At 36.4% G+C, this 27,358-nt stretch overlaps 1 protein-coding gene across 1 annotated transcript in view; it reads right to left on the reverse strand.

The window, feature by feature from the left end:
* Positions 1 to 10,965: 10,965 nt before the first annotated feature.
* The window catches only part of LOC118762307 (basic phospholipase A2 homolog 2-like), a 57,947-nt gene continuing 41,554 nt past the window's right edge, over positions 10,966 to 27,358 (reverse strand). The window contains exon 5 of the mRNA XM_036500797.1: positions 10,966 to 11,120. Within this exon, the coding sequence (XP_036356690.1) occupies positions 10,993 to 11,120 (128 nt within the window). The 3' untranslated portion in view covers positions 10,966 to 10,992. The remainder of the gene's footprint in view (positions 11,121 to 27,358) is intronic.

A 27,358-nucleotide genomic window follows, 5' to 3' on the forward strand; every position in this document is an offset into this window, starting at 1 on the left:
AATCTTTATATAAATACTCTACTACTCTACAGCACGGGGTGTGTTTCTCTTTCGGATATATGATTTACTGACGATGTACATACATGTGTGTGTGTGTGTGTGTGTATGTGTCTGTGTGTATGTGTCTCTGTGTGGGTGTCTGTGAATTGTGCAGCTTACTGTCATAGTATCAAGAACTTTATTCTATCCTTCATAACACTATTATTTGTTCTCGATTACCTCATTACTCCTTTTTTCATCGTTAACTTAACGTTTTGTTTGCGCTGCAGTTGAATTATCCTGCTATAATTATTGGTAGAGGAGGCGCATGGCTCAGTGGTTAGAGCGCCGAGCTTTCGATCGTGAGGATGTGAGTTCGAATCCCGGATCGGGCTGCGTGTTGTGTTCTTGAGCAAGACACTTTATTTCACGTTGCTCCAGTTCACTCAGCTGTAGAAAGAGTTCCGACGTCACATGTGCCAAGCTGTATCGGCCCTTTTGCCTTTCCCTTGGATAACACTGGTGGCGTGGAGAGAGGAAGCCGGTATGCATAGGCGATTGCTGGTCTTCTATAAGCATCATTTCCCGGACTTGTGCCTGGGAGGATAACTTTCTAGGTGCAATCATTAATGACCGAAGGGGGGCTCAAAATTATTAGTAGGATAATGTAAATACCAGCTTATTGGTATTTCTATTATCAAAACATTTTTTTCAAAACCTCTATCTAAAGTTAGAAGTTTTCTGATTGATGTAATATCTGTATTTCTTTTACAGCCGTGTTGGTCGCCAACGTTAAGGGGAATTTGGTAGATAAATACCATACGGAACCCTCTCATATGCGTGTACAGGGGTGAGTGTGAGTGTGTGATAGAGTGAGAAAGCGAGTGAGTGTGTGCTCGTGAGAGAGAGAGAGGGAGTGTATGCTTATGTGTGTGTGCGCACGCGTATGTGTAACTGCGTGCGTGCGTTTGTTAGTGAGTGAGTGTATTTTTATTTTGTGTATGTTTTGACCGATAACTTTAAGGTGAATTTGATCGATGAATACCGTATGGATACCTATCAAGTGTGTGTGTACGTGGGTGAGGTTTTGTGTGTACGTGTGTGTGTGCATGTATGTGACCATATCCACCAGTGAGTGAGTGAGTGAGTGAGTATGTGTTTCTATGTAAATAACGACATTGATCAACAATACCTCATTGAGTTACGTTATTTTACGTCAAGCCGTGTGCTTAATCTACCGAACGATTGAGATCGATAACGAAAGTATCAAACTAAGTGCTGAGATCGATATAATCAGCATGGCGGTAGTCCAAATACAGAAAACTGTAAAGAATAAAATAATAGCAAAATTTACAATTTGTAATATTTCACATTATCACTTAACGTCTTCAAGTCTTATATTTTTCTAACCTTAACTCGCGGCTAAATTTGATAAATGAGATATAAGAAAGAAGGGAATTAATACTTGAGCTGTGCATATATTTGGTGTAAATAGGGGCTCAACTGGCACTTATTTTGTTGACCCCGAAAGGATAGAATGCAAAGTCAACCCCAGTGGTATTTGAACTCAGAACGTGAAGACAGACGAAACGTCTCTAAACATTTTGCTCGGCGTGCTAACGATTCTGCCAGCACGCTGCTATAAGACTTATATGTAACTGATATTCATTTTATCAACATCACTCTGTTTAAACACAAAGTTGTCTCCTATGTAATTTGAGGTCAGTAACTAGAAAAGACAAAATAAATAACACCGTTATTCTACCGTAAAGGCCGATATTCGCATCTTGTATGTAAGAATCTATAAATTATATATTTCTCACGGAGCGTTGATCGTTATCAGAAGAAGGTGCAAGAAGCATATAAATACGTTGTTACCAGCTAAAGTCGTAGCAGAAAATTTGTGTATTTCGTTCAAATAAAAGTCTGCATCTTAGTTTTATCGCAAATTTACTCATTTTGTGTTATCCTTTAGGTGATATCACGATCATAATTTTTCTTAAATATTATTCCAGAATGAGACAACTGAGTGCGGCTCATTGGGCGCTGGCGATATGGTACGCCTGACTAGACGTTGAATCTATTTTGGCGGTGGCACTTTTACCCATTGCATGTAAACTCGTGCACCCACACATACACACGCAGAAATATACTTATACTGAGAGAGAAATGAGAGAGACAAAGAGAAAGAGAGAAAAGAGAGATACAAAGAGAGAGAGAGAGAGAGAGAGAGAGATAGAGATACATTACAATTTATTAATTGAAACCGGTTAATATAAATACTTTCCCTCTCTCATATATAAGGAAAGTAAGCTCACATAGAGAGAGGGAGAAAGAGACAGCGAAATATATTTGTAGCAATCGGTGTCATTTGATACTTCATGCCTCTGTCTCACTTTATCTGTTTCTCCATATCTCTCTCTCTCTCTCTCTCTCTCTCTCTCTCTCTCTCTCTCTCTCTCTCTCTCTCTCTCTCTCTTCCTCTATATCCCTCTCTCCCCTCTCTTTCTCTCTCTCTCCTCTCTCCGATTTTTTTGCTGACAACACCAAAATTTAAGCTTACAGTCAGTTCTACCTTGACAAAGCTGTACAGAAATCCATTATGAAATTATTTTTTCCTTTCCGCGTTTCGTCAATATTTCACTAGTTATCATATACCTAAATTGAATCCGTTACTTCAACGAAGTTTGGTATTTGTGATAAATTTGTTGTAAGTAGAAAATTTTCCCTATCCCAAAAGTCCCGGTGTCGAAGCGTCCGATGTCAAACATTCCAGCGTCGGATCAGTGACGCCAGGAGGCAACACCACAAATTCTGCACCAAAACATCTCATACCCAATTTATTTGTCATTAAGAAAGCTTCAGTTCACACTACTAAGTATATCTGATAGAGTTGGCTAAAGAAATACACCTGAGAATGAGGATCTTTTCACTTTGACCGGCAGATTTAAAAAATAATTTCTTTGTAACTAAACACTTTTAAACTTCGTATACTGGAAGAATGTGTCACATAAAACATCTTTTTCTCTTGGCGTTCTTGGGAACATTCTGTAGTTTGTGAGCTATTTCTTGTTTAATTTCTCGAATTTCGGCAATTTCAACCAATCAATGACGTCTATTAAGGTGAATACAATTACTGCTGTTTTTTGTCAACAAGTTCAACAAGAACTTCCGGCGGTGTATATTTCGTTTAAGAAACAGATTCAAATACAATAAAATAGATCGATACTCGGACCTGAGATTATCTATGCTCTTTATATATTAAATATGTAGTTAATTCATTTTATAACAACAAGAAGCAAGCCTGAGCAACAATATTTCGAGGAAGCCTGGCAATTATCCATGCATATATCTGCATGCATGTCTCCCTTCTCCCCACCACCAATATGTATCCAAAGGAAAGGCTGGTGACTTGGACCTATACAGCTTGGCATCGCAGGCGTTGCTGTCAGAATGCGAACAGCTGGATGATATATTGCAAGGCATCCTGATAGGTCCTCTTACAGTTGTACATATGCTCTGCACTGGATTGGTACAATTCTATGTATTTTCGAATAATGAAAGACAATGTAAACTTCGGCGGATTTTGAACATGGAGTGTAGATAGTCGGAGCAAATACCGCAAAGCATCAACGTTCAAGAAACTTTGGCATTCGTCGAGCTTGAAGGTAAATAGTGCAAATTGCCATAGATACACTCACACACACACAAAAACGTATATACTTGTTTAAATAAATAGCATTGTAGAATCTGAGCATGATACTTTCTTGTTTTACTCCCTTTTTTTTTTTTGTAGATGCCCAAATTAAGAAGTAGATATAATATACAGTACTAGTAAATAGATTAAGAAATAATAAAGAGAAGAAACTACATGATAACATTTTCAACGAATTCTCACATTACTTGGCAGACTGGCTGTGTTAAATGATATAACTGAACAACAGTCGTAATCTACTTTTGAATCTCTTCGTTGGGTTTTGGTTCACAGATGGAAGATGAAGATTTGCTTAAAAGTACCCGACACTGTTAGACTTGTAATACATTTTAAGAGTGTCTGATCACATTTTAGTTGAAATATAATGAATGAGCTTCATCTCAGTAATAACAAATAGAACTTAGTGTGCAAAAGAAAAAAAAGAAAAACATTAATACCACTTATCTGAAAACCAATATCTTTGTTTAACAGCTTCGTCATTCGAAGTAGTTATTTGTATTTCTTGACATTACTGAGATATTTAATTGTTTTCAATAATCTTGATTTTTTTATACGTATTTAAAACAAAAAATCTAATTCCAAGATTAATCATCTAAATACCGAGAAAAATATTATAAATGATATGTATAATCTTCCATATAAATATCAACAATATGGCGGAGAAAAATAAGTCGGTGGAAAGTTCTGCATATGAGATGCAGTCATTGGGTATGTACCTAGTAGTTAGCCGATGAAGCACGATTATGTACCTAGTTGTTAGCCGATGAAGCACGATCACTAACTGTGGCTACCTGACGTCGAACACGATATTTACACACTTGTTGCTGGATCTATCTCAGAAATTCCTGGGTGTTCCTGTGTATATAACAAATGATAGAGGCGGAAAATATAATATACGAGAAACTTTATTGCTCACAACGATAGTTTCGACCCATCCTGATTCGATCTCACCTGCGTTCCCCTCCCTCTCTGGACTTAAGGAATCACAACAACTGTCATTGATGAAGCTCTTTTATTCCATCAGTTTCACTGTTACAAACGTTTAACTTATCTCTACCTATCTATCTTCGATAACGGAATACTCAGCACATGGAGTCGTGGTTCCGCACGATTTTCCACCAGCTAGGATATCCCATTCTATCGCTAAATTGGTGAAGGCGCATAGCTCAGTGGTTAGAGCGTCGGGTTTACAATCATGAGATAGTGAGTTCGATTCTCAGACCGGGCTGCATGCTGTGTTCTTGTACCGGCCTTTGACGTTCCCTTGGATAACATCAGTGGCGTAGAGAAGCATGTGCTTCGGAGGGGAACTTTTTAGGTATCCTCTCATGGTCATTCATGACCGAAGGGTGTCTTTACCCTTTTTATATAGCTAAATTAAATTAAATATCCTAGTCAAGTATAGGCGTAGGAGAGGCTGTATGGTAAGTAGCTTGCTTACCAACCACATGGTTCCGGGTTCAGGCCACTGTGTGGCACTTAGGGCAAGTGTCTTCTACTATAGCCTCAGGCCGACCAAAGCCTTGTGAGTGAATTTGGTAGACGTATATATGTATATATATATGTGTGAGTGTGTGTGTGTGTGTGTGTGTGTGTGTGTGTGTGTGTGTGTGTCTGTGTTTGTGTATGTGTGTTTGTTCCCCCAACATCGCTTGACAACCGATGCTGGTGTGTATACGTCTCCGTAACTTAGCGGTTCGGCAAAATAGACCGATAGAACAAGTACTAGGCTTACAAAGAATAAGTCCTGGGGGCGATTCGCTCCACTAAAGGAGGTGCTCTAGCATGGCCACAGTCAAATGACTGAAACAGGTAAAAGAGTAAAAGAGTAAGTCTTAATTTGTATACCTCTCCTTTTTACTATATATGTATATATATATATATATATATATATCATGAGTTGCGCATGAAAAAGTAAGGAGGGATGTCAGGGAGGGAATCGCTGTTACACTTCCAGATGAGAAGAGGCTTCCCATGATGCTGACATGCAGTGTCTGTGCAAGACCCTGCCTCAGTAAAGCTGGACTCAAGAGTCATCTTCGTAGTCATAAAGTGGGACAGATGAGTGACAACCTGGCCACTGGTTGTGGAGTTACACACCATAATAATCATATCTGTCAGGCATGTGGAAGAGAGTGTAATTCAGCAGGAGGACTTAAACGACATGCAAAGGTACATGAAGCCCAGTTACAACTACAGCCGGCTATTACCGGTAAAGGTTTTAGCTGCCAATTCTGTACAAGAGATTGTAGATCTTTAGCTGGGCTCAAAAGTCACATTCGATCACACCACCAATAACAGTTAAGCTTCGTGCAATGGCCATACTCGATATCGAGGGGGCAGCCATCATATATATATATATATATATATAACTTTACTCAGGAGGTCGTAGCCCATGTCATACCATTTTGGAATCAGGCTCACTCCGTCAGTAAATTAAAAACATACCGAGCCGAATCAGGACCTGCGATCCTGAAATTTGGGATTCCCAAGTTTTCATTACTGCGAGTGAGAAAGAGAAAATGAGAGGGCAAAAGAGAGAGAGATGTCCAACATAAATGTACTCAGAATATTGTAAAAGCTTTTTATTTTATTTTGTTTATGTTTTCATTGTATAGTGAAAAATGGGGTACTTTATTTAGGTGGGGATAATAGGTACAGATTGGTGAATTGGGACAGTGAAAAAACGAAAATTAAAATGTCAGATTAGTAAGAGCTTTGGTCTGCTGACCGATGTGATGCCCCTGGAGGATAGAGAATGTGTAAGATCAATCACCAAGCTATCCATTTACTCCACCCCCAAATCACTGTATTTCATTCAGAAACGACTGTGTAAACATTGAACATTACTGTTATTTTCTTCATTAAAATACTTTCGTTGCTATTGAATTTATAAGGCTATTACAGTAAATTATAAAAGCGTGTTCCTTTAACATTTTCTTGCTGAATTATTGCTGCACTTATCTACACTGATCTATTCTTCATTGATTTATACATTTGGGAAATTTACACTAATTAAGTGATCATTTGATTGAAGAAACTGTTATACTGTGTGCTTGATTAATAGGCTAGACTTTAATCTGTGTCAAGTTAGACAAAGTGCCAATTTTAATCTAAAAGACAGACATTACGTAGCAGTAACTGATAAACTGGCGTTTAGTTCCTTTTAGAGTAGACTTTGACAGATCTCCTGTTACACCTACTTTGACAAAAGTCCTCTAGTCTGCAGGCGTGGCCGTGTGGTTGAGACGGTTGCTTCGCAACAATGTGGTTTTGAGATCAGTCTCACTGCGCGGCACCTTGGGTAAGTGTTTTTTGCCATAGATCCTAAGAAACTAAAGACTTTTGATGGATATAGTAGACGGAAATTGAAAGAAGCCCTAAGTATATTGTGTGTGTGTGCGTGTCTCTGCACGCGTTTATGTGTGTATGTGACTCTGCACGTGTTTATGTTTGTCCCCTCAACACGCTTGACAACCACTATTGATTTTTGAAATCCCAGTAACTAAGCGGTACAGCAAAAGTGTTCGATAGAAAAACTGTCAGTCTTAAAATAAAAGTGCTAAGGCTGATCTGCATGACTAAACCCTTCACAGCAGTGTCCTAGCATGGGCAAAGTATGGCTGCAGTCGAAAGACTAAAAGCAGATAAAAATATAAGATAAGTTAGAAAATGCTATCATATTGTGCAAACAACCAAATGGATGCTAGCTTGCTGTTTGAAGGACCAACATAAAGTGGGTTATGTCTCTTGAGAACCGAATACAGAAATTAGCTTTAATTCCTCATTCAATATATTTCATTTACTTATGTTGTTTATGTCTTTTAGAAAGGTAGGAAGGAGGCAATTTGCTTTAACTTTTTACCGTAAGATTTATTACGTTAATTCAGAGCAAATACTCCGTTTTTATCCCCATCTTTCTCTCTCGATATCTTTATCTCCATTTACGTTTCTCCGTCTCTCTCCTCTCTCTGCCTTTCTTTACTACCTTTACACACCTCTCTCTTTCTTTACCTCTCTCTCTCTCTCTCTCTCTCTCTCTCCATATTTATCCCTAATTTCCTACGTCCTTCTCTCTTATCCTCTTCATCTCATTCCCACTTACATTTCTTTGTCTCGTCTCTCTTTTTCTCAGCTTTTCTTGAGTGCCTTTACCTCCCCCGCTCTCTGCATATATGTTTCTATTTCTTTCTACTCTCTTTCTCTTCCTGTCTTAGTAGCATGGACCTCAGCAAAGTTCATTAGCAAAATCAATTAAGTCAAATGCAATATTACCTTTAAACTATACAAAACCTAGCTGTTTCAAGAAATTAAAACGATGCTCTTTGGTTAAACTTTGTCAAAGGATCACCACCAAACACTCTAATTTCGGAGACCCTTAAGATCTTTGGTTTTCACCGAACCATGGCTCAAATTGAAAGACAAAGGTACAAATTCATTCGTTTGCATGCCTTGAATAAACTACCCATGGAGTTACTAGACAGTATATTCAAAGAGGAGACAAAAACACAAGGTGAAAAAGAAACCAGGTGCTCAATGGAATCGGAGAAGAGTCAGGATGATGCTGTGAGAGAGGGAACACCACAAAACAGACATCATCACTCTGGACAACTGTGGGTTCAAGGAGAAAAAAAACAACAGCAAAGTAAATTTCCACCAGGAAAAAAAGAAGCTAAAGATGAAGATGAAGGCAAGAACAAGCAAACAAGCTGTGGATGGCGATAAGTTCAAGGCGATCCTCAAAACAATAAGAAGTAAAACCTTCGAAGACAATGGCTCCGAAATAAAAGTGTCCAAATAGTCTGTAATTGCTATACAAAGGATACCTATTGACATATAGACATCTCAAGTCTAGTGGGAGCGGTACGCATTTTGCTTGCCCTAAGGCCAGAAATGATTGACCGTGAGGAGATAACTCCACCAGGATGAATGAAGACACAAACCCACGTCACAAAATACGATACCTCTACCTTAGAAATATGTGGATTCCGCACACACTTTCCTCTTAACAGGAAAAATATGTAGACGCGGTGCCGACAGCAGCTACTGAACAGCAATCTGTTTTGTTGATAGCACAGAGGATTGTAAGACAACTGACCTGGTTCCATCAGACACTGAGTTTTAGAAATACGTCCCAGCACTCAAGATCCAGTGTGGCCACTTTTGCCGCCTCTACGAATGTCAAACCACTGGCCATTTCTGATACCCTATATGTCACTCTAGTATTCTTGTTGGATGTTAGCGACCTTATATCTCACAAACACAAATCCCCATCACTGAAAGACTAAGATACATGTAATCATACAATATTCACGGCACTAACAGAAACGCACCTGAACGCTGATATATCTGATGCTGAGACAGACACATCAAAATATCCTGCATTTCGAACAGGCAGGAGAGAAAGAATTCACGATGGAGTGGAAATGTGCATCTGGGAAGATATCACGCTTGTACTCCTGCTGTCACACCCAAACTCAGTCTGTGACACTCTAATAGTACACATTAAACATACCAAAACAGTAATATATGGTTTTGGAAAAACTAGCTGCTATTTCTAGAAGTTCGAACGATGATGGTAATTCGTAACTATTTCAGCGATGCTTCTCATTTTTTTCTTTATGACTGCCTATGAAATAGTTAAATTGGATTCTATTTTAATTGGTTTAGACGGCTGTCACACTCTTGACGAACTAAACAAAGCCATATCAAAGTGCGCCATCAGTTTTCATTCTTTATCCAGTAATTATGGTAAGCGGTTATTTTCAATGCTATTCTGATTAGTGATTTTCCACAGGCAACTAAGAGAATTTAAAGAAATTTGTAATGTTAGGAATAAAGTAGAGCGATCTCACTGTCTTGCTTTCGTCTGCACTATTCTCAGCTAAATAGAATTTACTTTAAGTAGTTACTTCCTATCGTTTTTATCATTAGCTCAGCACGTGGAATGAGTAAACATTTCTCGGTTGAAGAAATTAGACTTTATTTATCACAAAATATTATGAATTTCATAACAAGTATGTGTAGCATGTCGGTTCTCTTCGTACATCTGTAAAATGTATTTTTCAATGTCGTCAATACCCAAAGTTTTAAATATTGTTTCGCATAGAATGAAGTGATTTGATAACACGTAACATAACTTGGAAAAATAACTCAGGAAATATGTACAATAAGAACTAATAATAATAATAATAATAATAATAATAATAATAATAATAATAATAATAATAATAATAATAATAATAATAATAATAATGATACCAGTCAATGTACGCCACTAGATCAGAAAGAATATAAGAGACGTCATGACAATATAGCAAGGATTGTCCATTGGAAACTTTGCAACAAGTATGGGCTTGACAGAACAAAAATGTTGTACGAACATAAACCCGAAGGCATCATCGAAAATGATAATGCAAAGATCCTACGGGATTTTATGATTCAGTGCGACCATGAGATAGAGAGTAGGAAGCTGGACATAGTGTTAATTGAGAAAGAAAGAAAACTATGCCGGATCATAGATGTAGCATGCTCAGCTGACAACAAGGTATGCGATAAGGAAGAAAGAAAAGTCGATAGATATGATACGTTAGCTTTGGAGGTTAAGCAGTTGTGGTCGATGCAAAAGTTGGTTGTAGTACCAATAATTGTCAGAGCCCTGGGAACAGTAAGTAAAAATCTTAAGAAGTATATGGAACAAATAGGGGCTACAATAAGAGTGGAGCACTTGCAGAAAACAGCACTGCTTGGAACTGCTCGAATACTCCGGTTGGTACACGAAAAATAAGGAGTGTTACCTTAGTTCACTGGTAGTGAACAGCTGACACCGTAGTACATCTCCAGCGTCAGAAGCTGTGCAAGACAATTAATAATAATAATGATAATAATAATGCAGAGATATACACAAATGGTTGAAGATTGAAATAGAATTTCCTGTAGAGCTTCTACAGAAAATTTGCCTCTTAGGGATAGAAAAGATTATCAGGGGTGTTCTAAGCACTTGGAAGACTATTGAAAACTTGTGGATACCTAAGGTTACAGGTAGTAACCCACAACCCAAATAAATCCTTCCAGGAATAGGTCAGAACCTGAGTCAAATCAATAATGATAATGGTGATGAGGATAATAATAATAATAATCATAATAATAATAATATAATAATAATAATAATAATAATAATAATAATAATAATAATATTAATAATAATAATAATAATAATAATAATAATAATAATAATAATAATAATAATAATAATAATAATAATACCGAAGTTACAAAACGTGTGATTTTACTATATATCATCCAATTATTTGGTCCAAGAATCTTCCGAGGAACGACGGGTTATATTCTTCCATGTGGTTACGAAGACATGTAGCTTTTAATTTGTCACATGAACACCTAGACTTCAGACATTTCTGTGTGTTAACTGAAATAATGAATTTAAAAGTTTCATTAGTAGTAGAAAAAAATCATATAATACAGAAAACAGAATTTTGGTTTCCATCCATTCAGAAACAAATGATTGTACCTGAATTATTATTCAGTAGTTTTATTTTTATAGCGTGCTTTCACTTCACTACCGAGCGCAGCTCTGTGTGCCTTGGGTATGTGCTGTGATTTGTTGTGATGCTCTGATGGTTATTGTATGGAAAGTGTTCTGCGTAGGATGTGTGCAGTGCCTAGTAGTGCAATTTTCTGTATGTTATATGTGTTTGTAAGTCCTGGTGTTTTTGTTAAGTATTTGTCTGAATATTTTTTTATCATGCCTAATGCACCTACTATGATAGGAATTGTTTCTGTTTTCAGATTCCACATTCTAGTTACCTCTATTTCCAGGTCTTTATATTTTGAGAGTTTCTCCATTTCTTTTAGAGACACGTTGTCATCTGCCGGTATTGATACATCAATTAGAAAGCATTTTTTTTCTTCATGATCTCTGACAACTATATCTGGTCTGTTGGCCTTAATTTCTCTATCTGTGTGTATCGGCATATCCCAGAGTATGGTTGCTTTCTCGTTTTCTGTGACCTTTTCTGGTGTGTGCCTATACCATCTTTTTTCTGTTGTTATTCCATAATGTTGGCATAGCTTCCAATGTATGTAGGCTCCAACTCTGTCATGTCTGTGAATATATTCCTTCTTAGCCAGGACTGGGCAGCTAGAGATAATATGATTTATTGTTTCTTGTCCATCTCCACATATTCTGCAGTTACTTGTAATATTTCTTTTCATTACATGTTTTTGGTAATTTCTGGTGGGGAGGCTTTGGTCTTGTGCTGCAATTAAAAATCCCTCTGTTTCTGCTTTGAGTCCTGAGCTTTTCAACCATTGCTGGGATTTTTCTTTGTCTATTTCTTTTGCGTTTAGTTTAGTGCAGTATTTACCATGAAGGGGCTTTTCTTGCCATCGTTTTATCATGGTTCGTTGCTGTTCTATTTTTAGTTCGGATTTCATTTGTTTTATAGCTTTTGTTGTTACTTCATCTTCTTCTTCTTCTTCTTCATGTTTATTAGGTGGTATGATTTCTTGTTTGTATTTGTCAGCTTCCTTAAATACTGAGAACAGTTTTTTGTTTTGCTCGTGTTTTGCTGCTATCTGGATCAGTTTTCCTTCCTTCTGAAGTAGATATTTTTGCAGTCCTATGGTGGTTATTTTATAGTAGTTTTCCAGCTGTATAAGGCCTCTACCACCTTCTATACGTTGTATATATAGTCTTTCTATGTCAGATTTTGGGTGATGCATCCTTGATCCTGTCATTATTTTTCTTGTTTTCCTATCTATTTTGGACAGTTCATTTCGTGTCCAGTTAAGGATATTGTAGCTGTAACTTATAACTGGGACAGCTAAAGTGTTGATACCTATTATCTTGTTTTTAGCATTGAGCTCTGCGTTTAGTATTGATCTAACTCGTCTATAATATTCTTTTTTTATTTTCTCTTTCATTTGTGTGTGTTGTGTCTTATCTAGTTCATGGATTCCTAAATATTTGTAAGTTTGGCTTTGGTCTAATTCTTTTATTTCATTGGTTTTATCTAGTGTGATGTTGTTACTCTTAACTAGTTTTCCTCTTTTCATGGTTACTTTGGCGCATTTTTCTAATCCAAATTTCATATCTATTTCTTTGGTAAATCCATGAACTGTCTTTAATAGTGTTTCCAGCTGTTTGTCATTTGCAGCGTATAGTTTTAGGTCATCCATATATAAAAGGTGGCTGATCGTTTTGCCGTAACATTTATATCCGCATCCAGTTCTATTTAGCATATCAGATAGAGGTGACAGTGCCAAGCAGAAAAGGAGTGGAGAGAGCGTGTCTCCCTGGAATATTCCTCTTCTAATGGGGATGTCTTTGGTTTTCATGAGTCCCTCTTTTGTTTGGAGCTGTAGGACTGTCTGCCATTTATTCATAGAGTGCTCTATGAATTTTATGACTGTTGGTGCTACTTTGTTAATGGCTAGTGTTTCGAGGATCCATGTGTGGGGGATGCTATCAAACGCCTTTTTGTAGTCAATCCAGGCCATACTGAGGCCTTTCTTCTTTCTGTGGCTGTCTTCAGTTACGGCTTTATTAATCATTAGTTGATCTTTACAGCCATATGAGCCTTTGCGGCATCCTTTCTGCTCTTCTGGGAACAGTTTGTTTTCGTCCAGGTGCTTGTTCAGCCTTTGCGATATCACTGCAGTAAATGCCTTGAACATAGTAGGGAGGCAGGTTATTGGTCTGTAGTTTTCTGGTTTTGCTGTTTCAATTGATTTGGGAATTAAGATGGTTTTCCCCTTCGTGAGCCATTCAGGCATTGTCTTTGGCTCTGCTAGTATGCTGTTAAAGTTTTCAGCCAGCTTTTTGTGCATTCCTGTTAGATATTTCAACCAGAAGTTGGGGATCTTGTCATGCCCAGGTGCCTTCCAGTTGCTTAGTTTTTGCAGTGCCTGGGTGACCTCTTCAGTTGTTATGGGGGTCCAAAGTTGTTCAGATGCCGAGTTTGTTATTTTGATACTCCTTTTTTTTGGCTGTTCGTTCGCCGACCATATTTCTCTCCAGAATTCTTCCAATTCTTCTGCCGTTGGTGCTGCAGTGACTTCTATTTTATTTTTGCCCAGTTCTTGGTAGAACTTTTTGGGGTTGGAGTTGAACTTTTTATTATTATTATTATTATTATTATTATTATTATTATTATTATTATTATTATTATTATTATTATTATTATTATTATATGTTTGACTTTTGCTTTATGTCTGTACAAGTTTGCTCCAAGTCTCACCCAGAGACCTCAAGAGACAACAGGTTGGAAGTTCACGTTGTTGTTATGCCTACTGTGCCATATATTTGAGGTTTTTTGTGTTGTACTGGTGAATGTCTAATACAAAAAAAAAACTTTTGTTTTAAACCTTGGGATTACATAGAGAGTATTTTGCATAGGATATGAGCAGTTCCCATGAGCACTATCTTTTGAATTTCTGCCATTTTTGGGTTTCCTGGTATCTGAGTTAGGTAGCAATTAGTCCCTTTCGCTATCATTCCCAGGGCACCTATGACAACAGGTATTGTTTTAGTCTTCAGCTTCCACATTTTGCTGATTTCTATTTCAAGATCTTTATATTTGCTCAGTTTTTGGTAGGTCTTATTATTATTATTATTATTATTATTATTATTATTATTATTATTATTATATTATTATTATTATCATCATCATCATTATTATTATTATTATTATTATTATTATTATTATTATTATTATTATTATTATTTACTTTTAATCTGCATGTTAGTTACAATCACTCACCGATACACACCCAGCGTCCTTGGGCGAGTGAATGGTAAGAGATGTTACAATATGACTGAAATCCTGAGGAGGGGGGGTGGCAGAGGCAGTAGCGAAATATCTTCATATAATACAACACACATTTAAATTGATAGGGTTTTTCTAAGGATGTGGGCAGTACTTCTCAGCACAATTTTTAGATTTCTCTAAGATATGGCTCTCTTATTATCTAGCTGTTTCTGACATCCCTTTTTTTTATCATATCTAGGGCACCCACAATAACAGGAACAGTTTTCGCTTTAAGGTGTCACATATTCTGTAATTCAATTTCCAGGTTCTTATATATATTTAATTTGTCAAATTCCTTTACAGATATATTTTTATCAGTGGGAACACTTACATCTATTTGTCTAAAAGTATTTTCTTCTCTCTCTTTAATGACTATGGTCAGTTTACCTGGATAGTTCCGTCGGTGTTCATTGGAAACTTTCAGAGGATAACGACATCTCTACATTCAACGACTGGTTCAGGATGATGTTCATACCAGTAAGTAGGGGTACTGATTTTGTAGTCTTTCCATATTTTCCAATGTAAATACTGTCCTACTATATCGTGGCGATTTTTGTATTCGTTTGGTGTCGGCACAGGACATCAGGTGACGATATGGACTATTGTTTCATCGAATTTATCGCAGAATCTGCATTTAGGGTTAAAGCCATTTTGAAGAACGATAACCTAGTAGTTTTTGGTAAGCAAGCTTTGATCCTGTGCCGCCAAAATGAAACCATCAGTTTCTGATTTCAGTCCTGACCTTCTCAGACATTCATGTTGTTGCGTGATCTACATCAACATTTCGGCTTCGAAGTATACTGTCCATGCAGAGGTTTCTGGCTCCACTACCTCTCAATTTGTCTCTGCTTGTTCTTTTTTGCAGTCTGTTTGATCCGTTTGGCATTTTTCGTGGAAGTAGATTCAGGTTCTTCATCAAATTCTTCATCGTTATTTGGAAGCCATCCTTAAAGCTTCCGGTTTCTGAGCCGTTTTCGGAAGCGGGATCGCTGCAATGCACAACAGCACCTACTCAGGGACTATGGACGATTTCCAGATGTATTTGACTTTGCAGTGCTACAGAAGGTCGCTACCGGTTCGAGATAAACTGTACAGGCACCGATGTGCTGCCAGTTGGGCTTATTCGATGTGCTCGCAGAGCGACGAAACCGTTCTGCATGCACTCGTTCAGTGTCCTGAATTTGCTGACTTGTGGAGTTATGTCGAACAGCCGCTGTGGCGTGTGGGACGGATCCGTCTGTCTGTCGAGTCCATAATGATGATTGCCCCGCCGCCCTCATTTAATCGGATTGGCAAGGTAGCGCTCCTTTGTTTGGTGACTGGGACGAAAGAGCTTGTCTGGTGGACGAGGCGAAAAAGGAATGAGTACAGAAACTTTCCTCTGAAAGCCTTCATCGACTTTTCAAAGTTTCATTTTGTCTGTCTTTGTATTTCCCACCTCATCCTTCGCCCTGGTGGCAAATAAAAGAAATCATTCTTATTATTAAGGCGGCGAGCTGGCAGAATCGTTTGCACGCTAGACGAAATGCTTAGCGCTATTTCGTCCGTTACCACGTTTTCAGTTCATATTCCACCGGGATTGATTTTGCCTTTCATCCTTCGCTCGGTCTGACGAGGTTATACCATCTCGTCTCTCATGTGCGTACTGACTCTCGAGCGACTACTACACAAACTGGAAGCGTGGAGAGGTATCCCGCGTGATGTGGGAGATGCGTGTCGGAATATGCCAACGACGTCAACGCAGAGGTATCGGATCGTAAACACATAGAAATGATCAGCACCGCTCTCAGGGACTGTGAGGCGGTTTCAGGCGCGACAATTGACCAGGAGAAAATCGGTGGGCTAGCGGCTCAGCACCTGGAGAAGCAAGTCCATGCCGTCCAACTGGTACGTTATTATTATTATTATTATTATTGAGTGAGAGAGCAGTTCATGCCATCAAAGTGACACTGGGGTAAAATATACGAAGCCCAATATACCCATCATGACTACCCGTCTGATAAGGGTACACCAGGCACATGCATCACAACCATATGTGCGCGACATGGTAATCTCATATCAAGATAAACAGCACATGACCTTGCAGGTGGGGCCCTGTTAGAATTTCCTTCAGGTTGAGTAGCCCATCCTGCTCAAACGGTCCCTGAATAAGGGTTGTTTAAGGATGTTGAAAAAACCACCCATGTTTCCAGAGGTGAATTATTCAAACCCCAAAGAATCCCTCTCAACACATGGCTATGATGCTCCCCCACTACTTCTGCTCGTGATCAGAGATGCACATATCGTTATTATTATTATTATTATTATAATCATTATTATTATTGAGTGAGAGAACAGTGCATGCCATCAAAGTGACACTGGGATAAAATATACGAAATCCAGTATACCTATCATGACTACCTGTCTGATAAGGGTACACCAAGCACATGCATCACAACCATATGTGCGCGACATGGTGATCTTATATCAAGATTAACAGCGCATAACTTTGCGTGTGGAGCCCAGATAGAATTTTCTTCAGGTTGAGTAGCCCATCCTGCTCAAAAGATTCCTGAATAAGTGTTGTTTAAGGATGTTGAACGAAACACCCATGTTTCCAAAGGTGAATTATCCAAACCCCAAAGAATTCCTCTCAACACATGGCTATGATGCATCCCCACTATTTCTGCTTGTGATGAGAGATGCACATATCGTCAGCCACTAAGGGACATGCTCAACTGGTTAAGGTCAAGCAACTAACAAGTACATCTTTGGTATTGAGCAGAATATCTGCTGTAGCCCATCTTTATAACAAGACAAAACAATGTACATGATAACACTTCCAATCAGTAAAGATCAGAAGCCATGAGAGCCACTGCCTGGTACTGCACCCTTATTATTATAATTTTATGATTATTATCATTATTATTATTGTTGTTGTTGTTGTTATTATTATTATTATTATCCTGTTTGACTTTTGCTTTATATTTGCACAAGCTGGCTCCAAGTCTCACCCAGAGACCTTATTATTATTATTATTATTATTATTATTATTATTATTATTATTATTATTGTTATTATATTATTATTATTATTATTATTATTATTATTATTATTATTATTATTATTATCATTGTTATTATTATTATTATTATTATTATTAATTATTATTATTATTATTATTATCATCATCATTATTATTATTATTAATATTATTATTATTATTATTATTATTATTATTAATATTATTATTATCAGTATTATTAATATGTAAGGCGGCGAGTTGGCACAATCGTTAGCACGTCGGGTGAAATGCTTAGAGTATTTCGTCTGCCGCTACGTTCTGAATTCAAATTTCATCGCGGTCGACTTTGTCGTTCATCCTTTCAGGGTCGATGAAATAAGTACCAATTACGCACTGGATTCGATGTAATCGACTTAATCCCTTCCCCCAAATTTGAGGCCTTGTGCTTCTAGTAAAAATAATAATAATTATTATTATTATTATTATTATTATTATTATTATTTTATTATTATTATTATTATTATTATTATTGTTAATATGCATGGTAGGAGTTGGCACGACCGTTTAGGCATCGGGTAAAATGGTCAGCAGCATTTTGTCCATCTTTACGTTTTGCGTTCAAATTCCGCCGAGGTCGGCTTTATCTTTCAAACTTTCAGGACGATAAAATAAGTACTAGTTAAGTACTGAGGTCGATGTAATCGACTTGCCCCTCTCCCGAACTTATAGAGTTCTCTGTCATCGTTCAATTTATCAGAAGTTGCTCCTTACAGCCATACATCCCTCTCGGGCACCCCTTGTAGTAAAATTTTGTTTTCCTTTTATATTAACGGCCAGTTATAGATGACTGATGTGAGGGTTTTGTAGATTGTTGATAGGCATGCTATTAGTCTATAATTCTGTGGGTGTACGGTATCTTTGTTTTGGAGAATTAGGGTAGTTTGTCTTTGCAGCATCCAGTTTAGTGTTGATTCTGACTTGCTTATTAGTAAATTAAATGTTTGTTACTAAATGGATATAGGTACTGGTGAGGTGCTTCAGCCAGAAGTTGGGGACCTTGTCTATCCCTGGAGTTTTCCAGTTGCTGGTAGTCCTGTGTATGTCCGTGATCTCTTGGCTTGTGATGGTGGGCCATACCTGTGGTATTATTTTGCTCTTCCTTTTCTCTTACCGTTTTATCTCCTGAACATTTTTATTATGTTTTTCTTGTTTGCTCCATATTCTTTCCTACTGTAACTGAATCGCTGATGTTGTTGGTATGTATTCTATTGATATGTTTGTTTGTTTGTTTTCTTTTTAACTTTCTGTAAAATCTTTTCGTACCGTTGTGTGCTGTAAGTTTTTGAGGCTTAATTTTTTCTTTTATATCCCAGGTATCTCCTTTATTTTTATGCTATAATGTTTTGTTATATAGGTCTTCTTTTATTTTTCATGTTTCATACCTCTTTCTCTCATTCACGTGTTTTCTTTTTTTATACCTAAATATATATTTCGCTTCTTTCTTAATTCTTATTCATTCCTCCGGCGTTACTATAATAAAGTAACATTCTAGTACTGGGGCCGATGCGATCAACTAATATACTACTTCAAAAGTTCTGACCTTGTGCCTTAATGTAAAACAATTATTATGTTGTTGTTTTGAGATGTGCAGTTGTTTTTAGACATAGTTCTCTGGAAGATAATAAGATTACCATGTGTGCATTTAATGAGGAAAATCAGTTTTCCGAATTATTTCGCTTTGCAGCAATTGAGTATCTGCTTCGAGAATATTCGGTCTGTTGTAGATTTGTACATAGTCGCTTGCAACATTTTATCCTGTAAACATTTCCACTTGTGCAGTTATTACCTGAAAACATTTCAGATGCCAGCTACCCAAAATTGTTCTGTGCTTGATCCAGGACTGCAGCTCAGATAAAGAGAGGAGCTACAGGAAGGTGTGTCACAAACGGTGCCCACTTATGTTCCCAGTCCTCACTACCCTATAATTTTTGGAGATTTTGCTGTCTCGGCACGAGCTTGTTATCAGCCAGAACGTTCGGAGAAACCCCTAGAATAGATATTGGGGGCAGACGGTCCTCCTGAAAAGTGGGATGTTTCATTCACAAAAAGTAAATGGTCAAATTTCTAGAATAAAACTTAATTGTCAAAATTCATTTTTGACATAATTCTCCAATGATTTTCCGGAATTACGCATTTTGGTAGAGATTACAATTTTGTAAGAACAATTTCTGTTGTGGGTAAGGGTTTCAGTTAAGATTTGTTGGTTAGGGTTATGATTTAGGTTTATATTTGGGGTTTAGAGCTGGGTTTAGGTTGGCAATAAGATGAATCAGTGAAGAGGAAAATCCTGAGAACTGAATGTGCGAACTTTTTTTTTTGGTTTTTTGAGTGTCGTAAATCGTTTGAATAGATATCCGAAAAGAAAATTCTAAATACAGTAAACATTGAAGTAGATAGTAGAGTGGAGGCTTAGAACACTGCCATATAAATTTCATACATATTTAGAACAAGATTGTCATGGTTGGAATGTCTTTGTCTTATTCCCGTTTATAATCAATTATAATTATTGGAGCAAAATTAATCATTTAAGAATTAAGAAAATAAACTAGATGTATATTTAGGAATAAAAAACAGTAATGTATGCCCCTGCTACATTGTATTTGAAATAATAAAATTATGGAAAATTAGAATGATATTTAATTCGAACAAATTGGTCACCAGCTGCGTGTTAAATTTCCCAGGCAACGCTGAGTGTCTTTCTGGAAGTTAATTAAAAGGAAAATCATAAAAATTTAATACACAATTTAATTATTTTTTACAAGATAGAAATGAATAAAATGTTAGATTTAGAAGAGTCAAGCAAAATATGTAGGCAGCCAAGTAGAACTAACATACAGAGTAAAATTTCTGATAATATTAATATGTCGAAATATCATAAATAGCAGTGTACCGTGCTAAATATTTTTTCTGTTTCCAAGTACGTCTGTTTTAAGGACTCGTAATGTAGTGGATCCTACCACCCGACTGTTCTCTTTTTATATGGACTTGTGGCATGATTTCAAATTTTATATTCAGTATTGTCAGTTATGTTTGTAGGGATAGCTTTTGCAATAAAAAATGTTCTCATATTTTCATGAGTAGAAATTTTAATAAACTTATAGATTAAAAACTCTGCCATCGTTAACATAAATACATAAGAAATGCACAAAAATGAAACAGGGATCTAAAATTAAACCTACATCAATGACATGATAATCCCAACAAAACCAAGCGAACACTAATGTATTATGGAAGGTTTATGAAAATCATGCGACTAATAAAAACCATGTCACGAAAATTTTATGAAATCGAATGATATACTGATGCTAAAAGAAACTCGATTTAGAAAAATACAGACCCATATAGTTTCCTTATATTCCTTTCTACTCTAGGCACAAGGCCCGAAATTTTGAGGAAGGGAGCCAGTCCATTAAATCAACCCCAGTATGCAAATGATACTTAATTTATCGACCCTGAAAGGATAAAAGGCAAAGTCACCCTCAGCGAAATTGGAACTCAGAGCATAAAGACAGACGAAATACCTATTTCTTTACTACCCACAAGGGGCTAAACACAGAGGGGATAAACAAGGACTGACAAACGGATTAAGTCGATTATATCAGTGCGTAACTGGTACTTATTTAATCGACCCCGAAAGGATGAAAGGCAAAGTCGACCTCGGCGGAATTTGAACTCAGAACGTAGCGGCAGACGGAATACCACTGAGCATTTCGCCCGGCGTGCTAATGTTTCTGCTAGCTAACTACTTTCAGTTTCCCTATATTGAGTCAAGCATGCTGCATTTAAGTGATCGCTTGTTTGCTCGAAATAGTAGCAACATAATTCCCTCAAATTACACCCTACACTCTTAAAAAAGGACAATATTATATGACTAATGTTGTCCTAGGTAAATAAATAGCCCAGATGGTCATGACTGGAAGGTCTTTGACCATAGATGCTCTCAACCATGACTGACTAAGAGCTAAGGAGCAACTATAACAACAACTTCGCAATAATTGCTGGTCATTAAGCAAAAATCAATAACAGCAACTTTCTCATCTGTATGTTCTACATAATACTTGAATCTTGAAGATAAACCATGCGGAAAAAATTTTATCGCAGGCAAACGAGAGAGAGAAAATTAATTTACGTATAAGAATCACTTAAGGACGCTAGCAAAATCATTCAAGCGTGTGAACTCTCAGTTCAAAATAAATTAGAGAACTTAAATGGATATAAGGATGAAGTTTGGGACGAATATATATAATTGAACACATAATTAAAAGTCCGTATAGATTGGAAATGAATAATGAAGTAGTGAGTGACCTCGAAATCTAATATCTTGGTTTCTGATCTATCGAAACTTTATTAAGTTATGCGTTTAATATTGGTTTCAATTTTTGGCAGTAATGTACAGTAAATCAGGTGATGGGGTAAGTCGGTTACATCGACCCCAGTGCTCAAATGGTACTTATTTTGTCGACCCTGAAAGGGTGAAAGGCAAAGTCAACCTCGGTGGAATTTGTACTTAGAATGTTAAGATGGACGTAATGCCGCTAAGCATTTTGATGGGGATGCTAAAGATTCTGCCAGCTCGCCGCCTTCTGTGCGTTTATTATTAGCAGGTTAGATTACTTGGTGTTTAGAAATGCGTTTTTGTTCGTCTGCATAGCAATCTTTAATTTGAAAAATTTAATTTGGAAAATTGGCAAGATGGCCAATTTGTAATATTTAATTTATTAGAAAAATTGAAAAGTTCTTCCAAAAATCTGAATTATTTAGTATAAGGACTTTTTCACTAAATTGGTGTTTCGAACACAATTTAATAAACTGTTACGTAAAATTATGTTGAGAAGTTATCATCTAATTAGAAAAAATTAAAATAAGTTACTTTGTATCCCAAAACCAGAGGAGGTCTCAAACTGGTTGGAATCACAATGGTTTATATTAACAAACACATGTTAGCAGGGGTCTCCATGTGCCCTCAGTTTTTAGACAGTTGTACTTGTTCTCACATCATCCAATTTGTTACATTAAAACTGCATACTAGCCGTAAGATATTGAATCTGGTTATGCTCTTCATTTTATGATATTAAGAATTAACAATTCGTTTGTCAATTTGTCCTTCAAAATGCGTAATTGCCTCGATAGCTTCAAGATCACTTATTACTTGATCATTCATTTACAATCTTCAGGCACTTCTAGTTTTGTGTATAGCTCATTCATTTGTATCTATCCCAAATCCCACATTTATATACTTGCAAATCCTTTAAATTATTTTATACTGAGAACCCATATGATTTTATGGTTTATTGATGCTCTGACAACTTTTAAATGATTCTTATAGATTAAGTTTCCTTGATCTTGTTTACTTACTGTAAATTTTATTTATCCTTGATACAATTGATCTGAATGCTGTACAGACGGTACAGATGACAGAATTGCTAATAATGATTTCTCATACAGCAAAGTTTTGACAAATTATTCTTTTTGTTTTATTGCTTAGCCTCGAGTCAGCTTTGATTAGAATCATTTAGATTCAAAAGTATTCTGCACATAACCATTCCGTCTATTTCTTTAAATGAGAAACCATTGGTAAATTGTCCAGCATTTTTTTTTTAGAAAGGCAGGGCTTGGTCTATCTTAATTGAGTTTCTTTTAGTTTTTGATGCTATTGTTTTCTTTCGTGGCATTTCATAGGATGTCTCTGTTTGTAGATTTAATTTGTTCAACGTGTGTTTAGTATTATTTTGATAATTATGTTAAATGTATCTTACATACGCACACACACACACACACACACACACACACACACACATAATATATATACATATGTATATATATATATGAAATATATCATGATGCTGTTAAAAAGTGCATTTTCTTTAATGATAACCTTACACGTGTAACTGATAATATTGATATATTTCTTTTTAGATTTGAAACATAGCAGGTACTTACAACAGCGACATTGGAGAGGTGTAAGTTAAAATAGACTCGACATGGATATGGTTTAAAGACACATAATTAAATGCCGAAAGAATATTTAATAATGTGATACATTGTTGTTTATGATTTTTTTCTGTAGTTTCAGCTCAGAGCTGCGGCCATGCTGATGCACCGCCGTTTATGCATTATTTATGCATTAGTAATATTCGAAATATTAATGTGCATGACATTTCTGCTTGGTTCATACTGTTTTGTAAATCAAAAAAACGTCCAACAACTCTTTTTTAGTTACATTTTGTTGTAAGAAATAATCAGGTTAATTAAATTTTCATGATTTTCCTTTTAGTTAATCTCTAGATAGATATTCGGCGTTGCCGGGGAGGGGGTAAAACTCGCAGTTGGGGGTCAATTTGTTGAAATAAAACCATTTTAATGTTGCTAAATTTTATTTTTCAAACACATTATTTGAAACGGGAATAAACACTTATTTCATATTTTATAAATTATTCGTTTTGTTCCAATAACCCACTATAATAGGAAATATCCGAAAGACATCTCAGCTCTTATAATCCAGTAAATATCTATTGATACTTATATGTATATATGTATGTATTCATGTATGTTTGTACGCATGTATGTATATGTACGCACATATGTGTAAACAAACGAAACTAGTACACAACTCATTTGGTCGGAGTAACATGTACGAGGTGCGTTCAAAAAGTAGCCCACTTTATTTTTTCCCGCCAAAACTTATGTCACGCAGGCAAAATCCTCTGGGTCAAAGGTGACATCCTTATTTCTGCACATGCAAATTTGTGGTCTCTGCTCGATGCGTTTGGTCATCTGGCGGGAAAACGAATATTCGACGAACACACACTACACGTCTGTATTCCAGACTTAACAACCAGAAACTGACGTGGCCTACCGACGCGAAAATTTTTACGCATGCGCAAAAATAAGAGAGTCACCTTCCAACGAAGTGGTTCTGAACACATGACATTAATTTTGGCGGGTAAAGATAAACTCCGATACTTTTTGAATGCATCTCGCATTTAATAAATAACAGTTTAATTTAGCTCTATATTACTTAAACGTTTGAGTACGTATCTTATGCTCACGAAGTTTTAAGTAATGTGTAGCAAACTGCTTCTAATATATGTGTTGTATTTTCTTGATATGTGTATTTGTATGTTTTATGACGTAGTTTGTGTCTAGAAATATATGTCTGTTTCTATGTGAGGAGTGCTGAAAAGTTCCTGGTTTTGAGTAAAAGAAAATAAAGGAAGATCAGCTGATTATGATTTTATTCAACATATTCTCTTCTCAGATTCACACACTTATTTATTGCAGCGGTCCTCCAGTTTTTCTAAGCCCAGTAAGAGAACTTGGAAGGTTAGGCGTCTAGCCAGGCCTTTCGTGATACCCTTAAAGCCAGGAACTTTTCAGCACCCACCCGTATGTTTGGGTATGTATATATGTATACTTATTGTACAATAAGCATCCTTTCACACAAACATTATATATCTTTTTATTTATTAAAATGTTTTATTTTCGGTTTTCGGTTTTCTGCCTTAAAACTTTGAAAACAACAAATATTCTCAAAATCAATCTGACAAACTCGAATGTTCTCACTTCCCCACTTTCTCCTTTTAAGTATAAACATAACCCTAAATCCTAACCACAAACAATATACTCTAAACCCTTACTCTTAAATGTGCTCCGAAGCCTTATCCCTAACTCTAATCCTAAATTGAATTGTTTCCTCGGAGAATTGTAATTTCCTTTGTTTAAAACGTATAATTGTATATAATTTTGTAATTAAGAAACAAACATTCGAAAAAATGCTAAAAACGTATAAATACGACTGGTTAAAAGCAGTTCTGACAAACAATTAAGAACGAAATCTGAAAACAATTTTCGTTTTTCTTTTCTTTCTCTAGGCGCAGGAGCGGTTATGTGGTAAGTATCTTGCTTACCAACCACATGGTTCCGGATTCATTCCCATTGCGTGGCACCTTGAGCAAGTGTCTTCTACTATAGCCTCGGGCCAAGCAAAGCTTTGTGAGTGGATTTGGTAGACGGAAACTGAAAGAAGCCCGTCGTATATATATATATATATATATATATATATATATATGTGTGTGTGTGTGTGTTGTGTGTATATGTGTGTATATGCTTGTGTATCTTTGATTGTCTCCCCCTCCAACATCGCTTGACAACCGATAGTGGTGTGTTTACGTCCCCGTAACTTAGCAGCTCGGTAAAGAGACCGATAGAATAAGTACTAGGCTTACAAAGAATAAGTCCTGGGATCTATTTGCTCGACTAACGGCGGTGCTCTAGCATGGCCGCAGTCAAATGACTGAAACAAGTAAAAGAGTAGTAAAGAAATGTTCTAAATTAAGAAAGAAATTTTTAAAATGTTAGCCGCTGAAGGTGCTTCTTGCATAACTTCACCAGCATATATTGTAAATATATATGTGGTTCTAGTCACAAGACTTCAAGTTCGTTCTCAATACATGGCACTTTGAGTAAATGTTATAGCATTGTGTAGACCAATGATTTGCGAATGAAGCTTAGAATATGGAAACTGGATCACAACAGCATGTTTGCATATATGCGCTTACGTCTGTCATTGTGCTTAAATTTATGTTTACACTGCTTTAAAAGTGGTGTTGTTAGTTATGTTAATAAGAAGACGAAACCCTCTTGTGATCATAATCTAATGGCCGAAACCAGGAAAAGAATGTATGCAATACACAAACACACACAAACTCACACAAACCGCACACGCACGCCAACACACACAAATATATATAGGTATATATGTATCCATAAGCACATATTAATATGCATAGATAGATAGATAGATAGATAGATAGATAGATAGATAGATAGATAGATAGATAGATAGATAGATAGATAGATAGAAGATAGATAGATAGGAATAATAAAACAGACAAAGGGATTATATGGCCTATCTACAATGTTTCATTACGATATTTCGTGATGACGTAACATCGCACATTCAGTTAGGGATGAAATGCAGCATTCATAAGATTATCAATGTATCGTTATATAATAACCCCATAACTTTAGGCAACCATATGCCAGTCAGTTGTGGACATGTCGCTAGACCGGTAGATTCGACAACAAATGAACACTTTAAAGCAAGGATACCAACAGTTCAATATAGAAGTGGGCGGGAGAATAATCGGTTAGTCAGAGATTGTAGGTAGTACAACTAAGCTGTCTGAGAAAGATAAATATTCTGAGTGGAATCTTCAAACAAAAAGATTAGTAGGAGATAAAACAAATAATAATTTTTTTTAAATGTAAGAAAAATTGAATGATGTATTTTACCAACTGACTTTATATCTACCGACTTCTTCAGAATTAGAGACTAGCAGCACGATTTCCTCCTCATACAGAGCATTGCCGAATTTAAACTAACCCCATCATTTCTTTGAAGTAATCTGCAGACTCAATCGTAAAGGGCCATATACTAAATTTTATCTATTTTATTGTGTAGCATTGATATGATAGTGAGATGTACTAGTAAATAAGACTGACGTCGTCTGTTTATTTTCGTGAATTTAGTATGTACGAACGTCTATGGCATAATTACTGTGAAATAGAATGGATACGCAAGTGTTGTTTAAGAGAAATATAGCCAATGAATGTATTGATAAATTATACTGAGAATTGATGTATGTAGATTTCAGAAATTCTCCAAAAAAACATTTAGTGTAGAAAGATTGAAAAGTATAAAAGAAGTGCACCAACCAATGAGTAGCTATAATTACAACGAAAATAATATGAAACGAATATAAAGAAAAA

The sequence above is a fragment of the Octopus sinensis genome, linkage group LG2, assembly GCF_006345805.1.
Source record: "Octopus sinensis linkage group LG2, ASM634580v1, whole genome shotgun sequence".
NCBI lineage: Eukaryota > Metazoa > Mollusca > Cephalopoda > Octopoda > Octopodidae > Octopus > Octopus sinensis.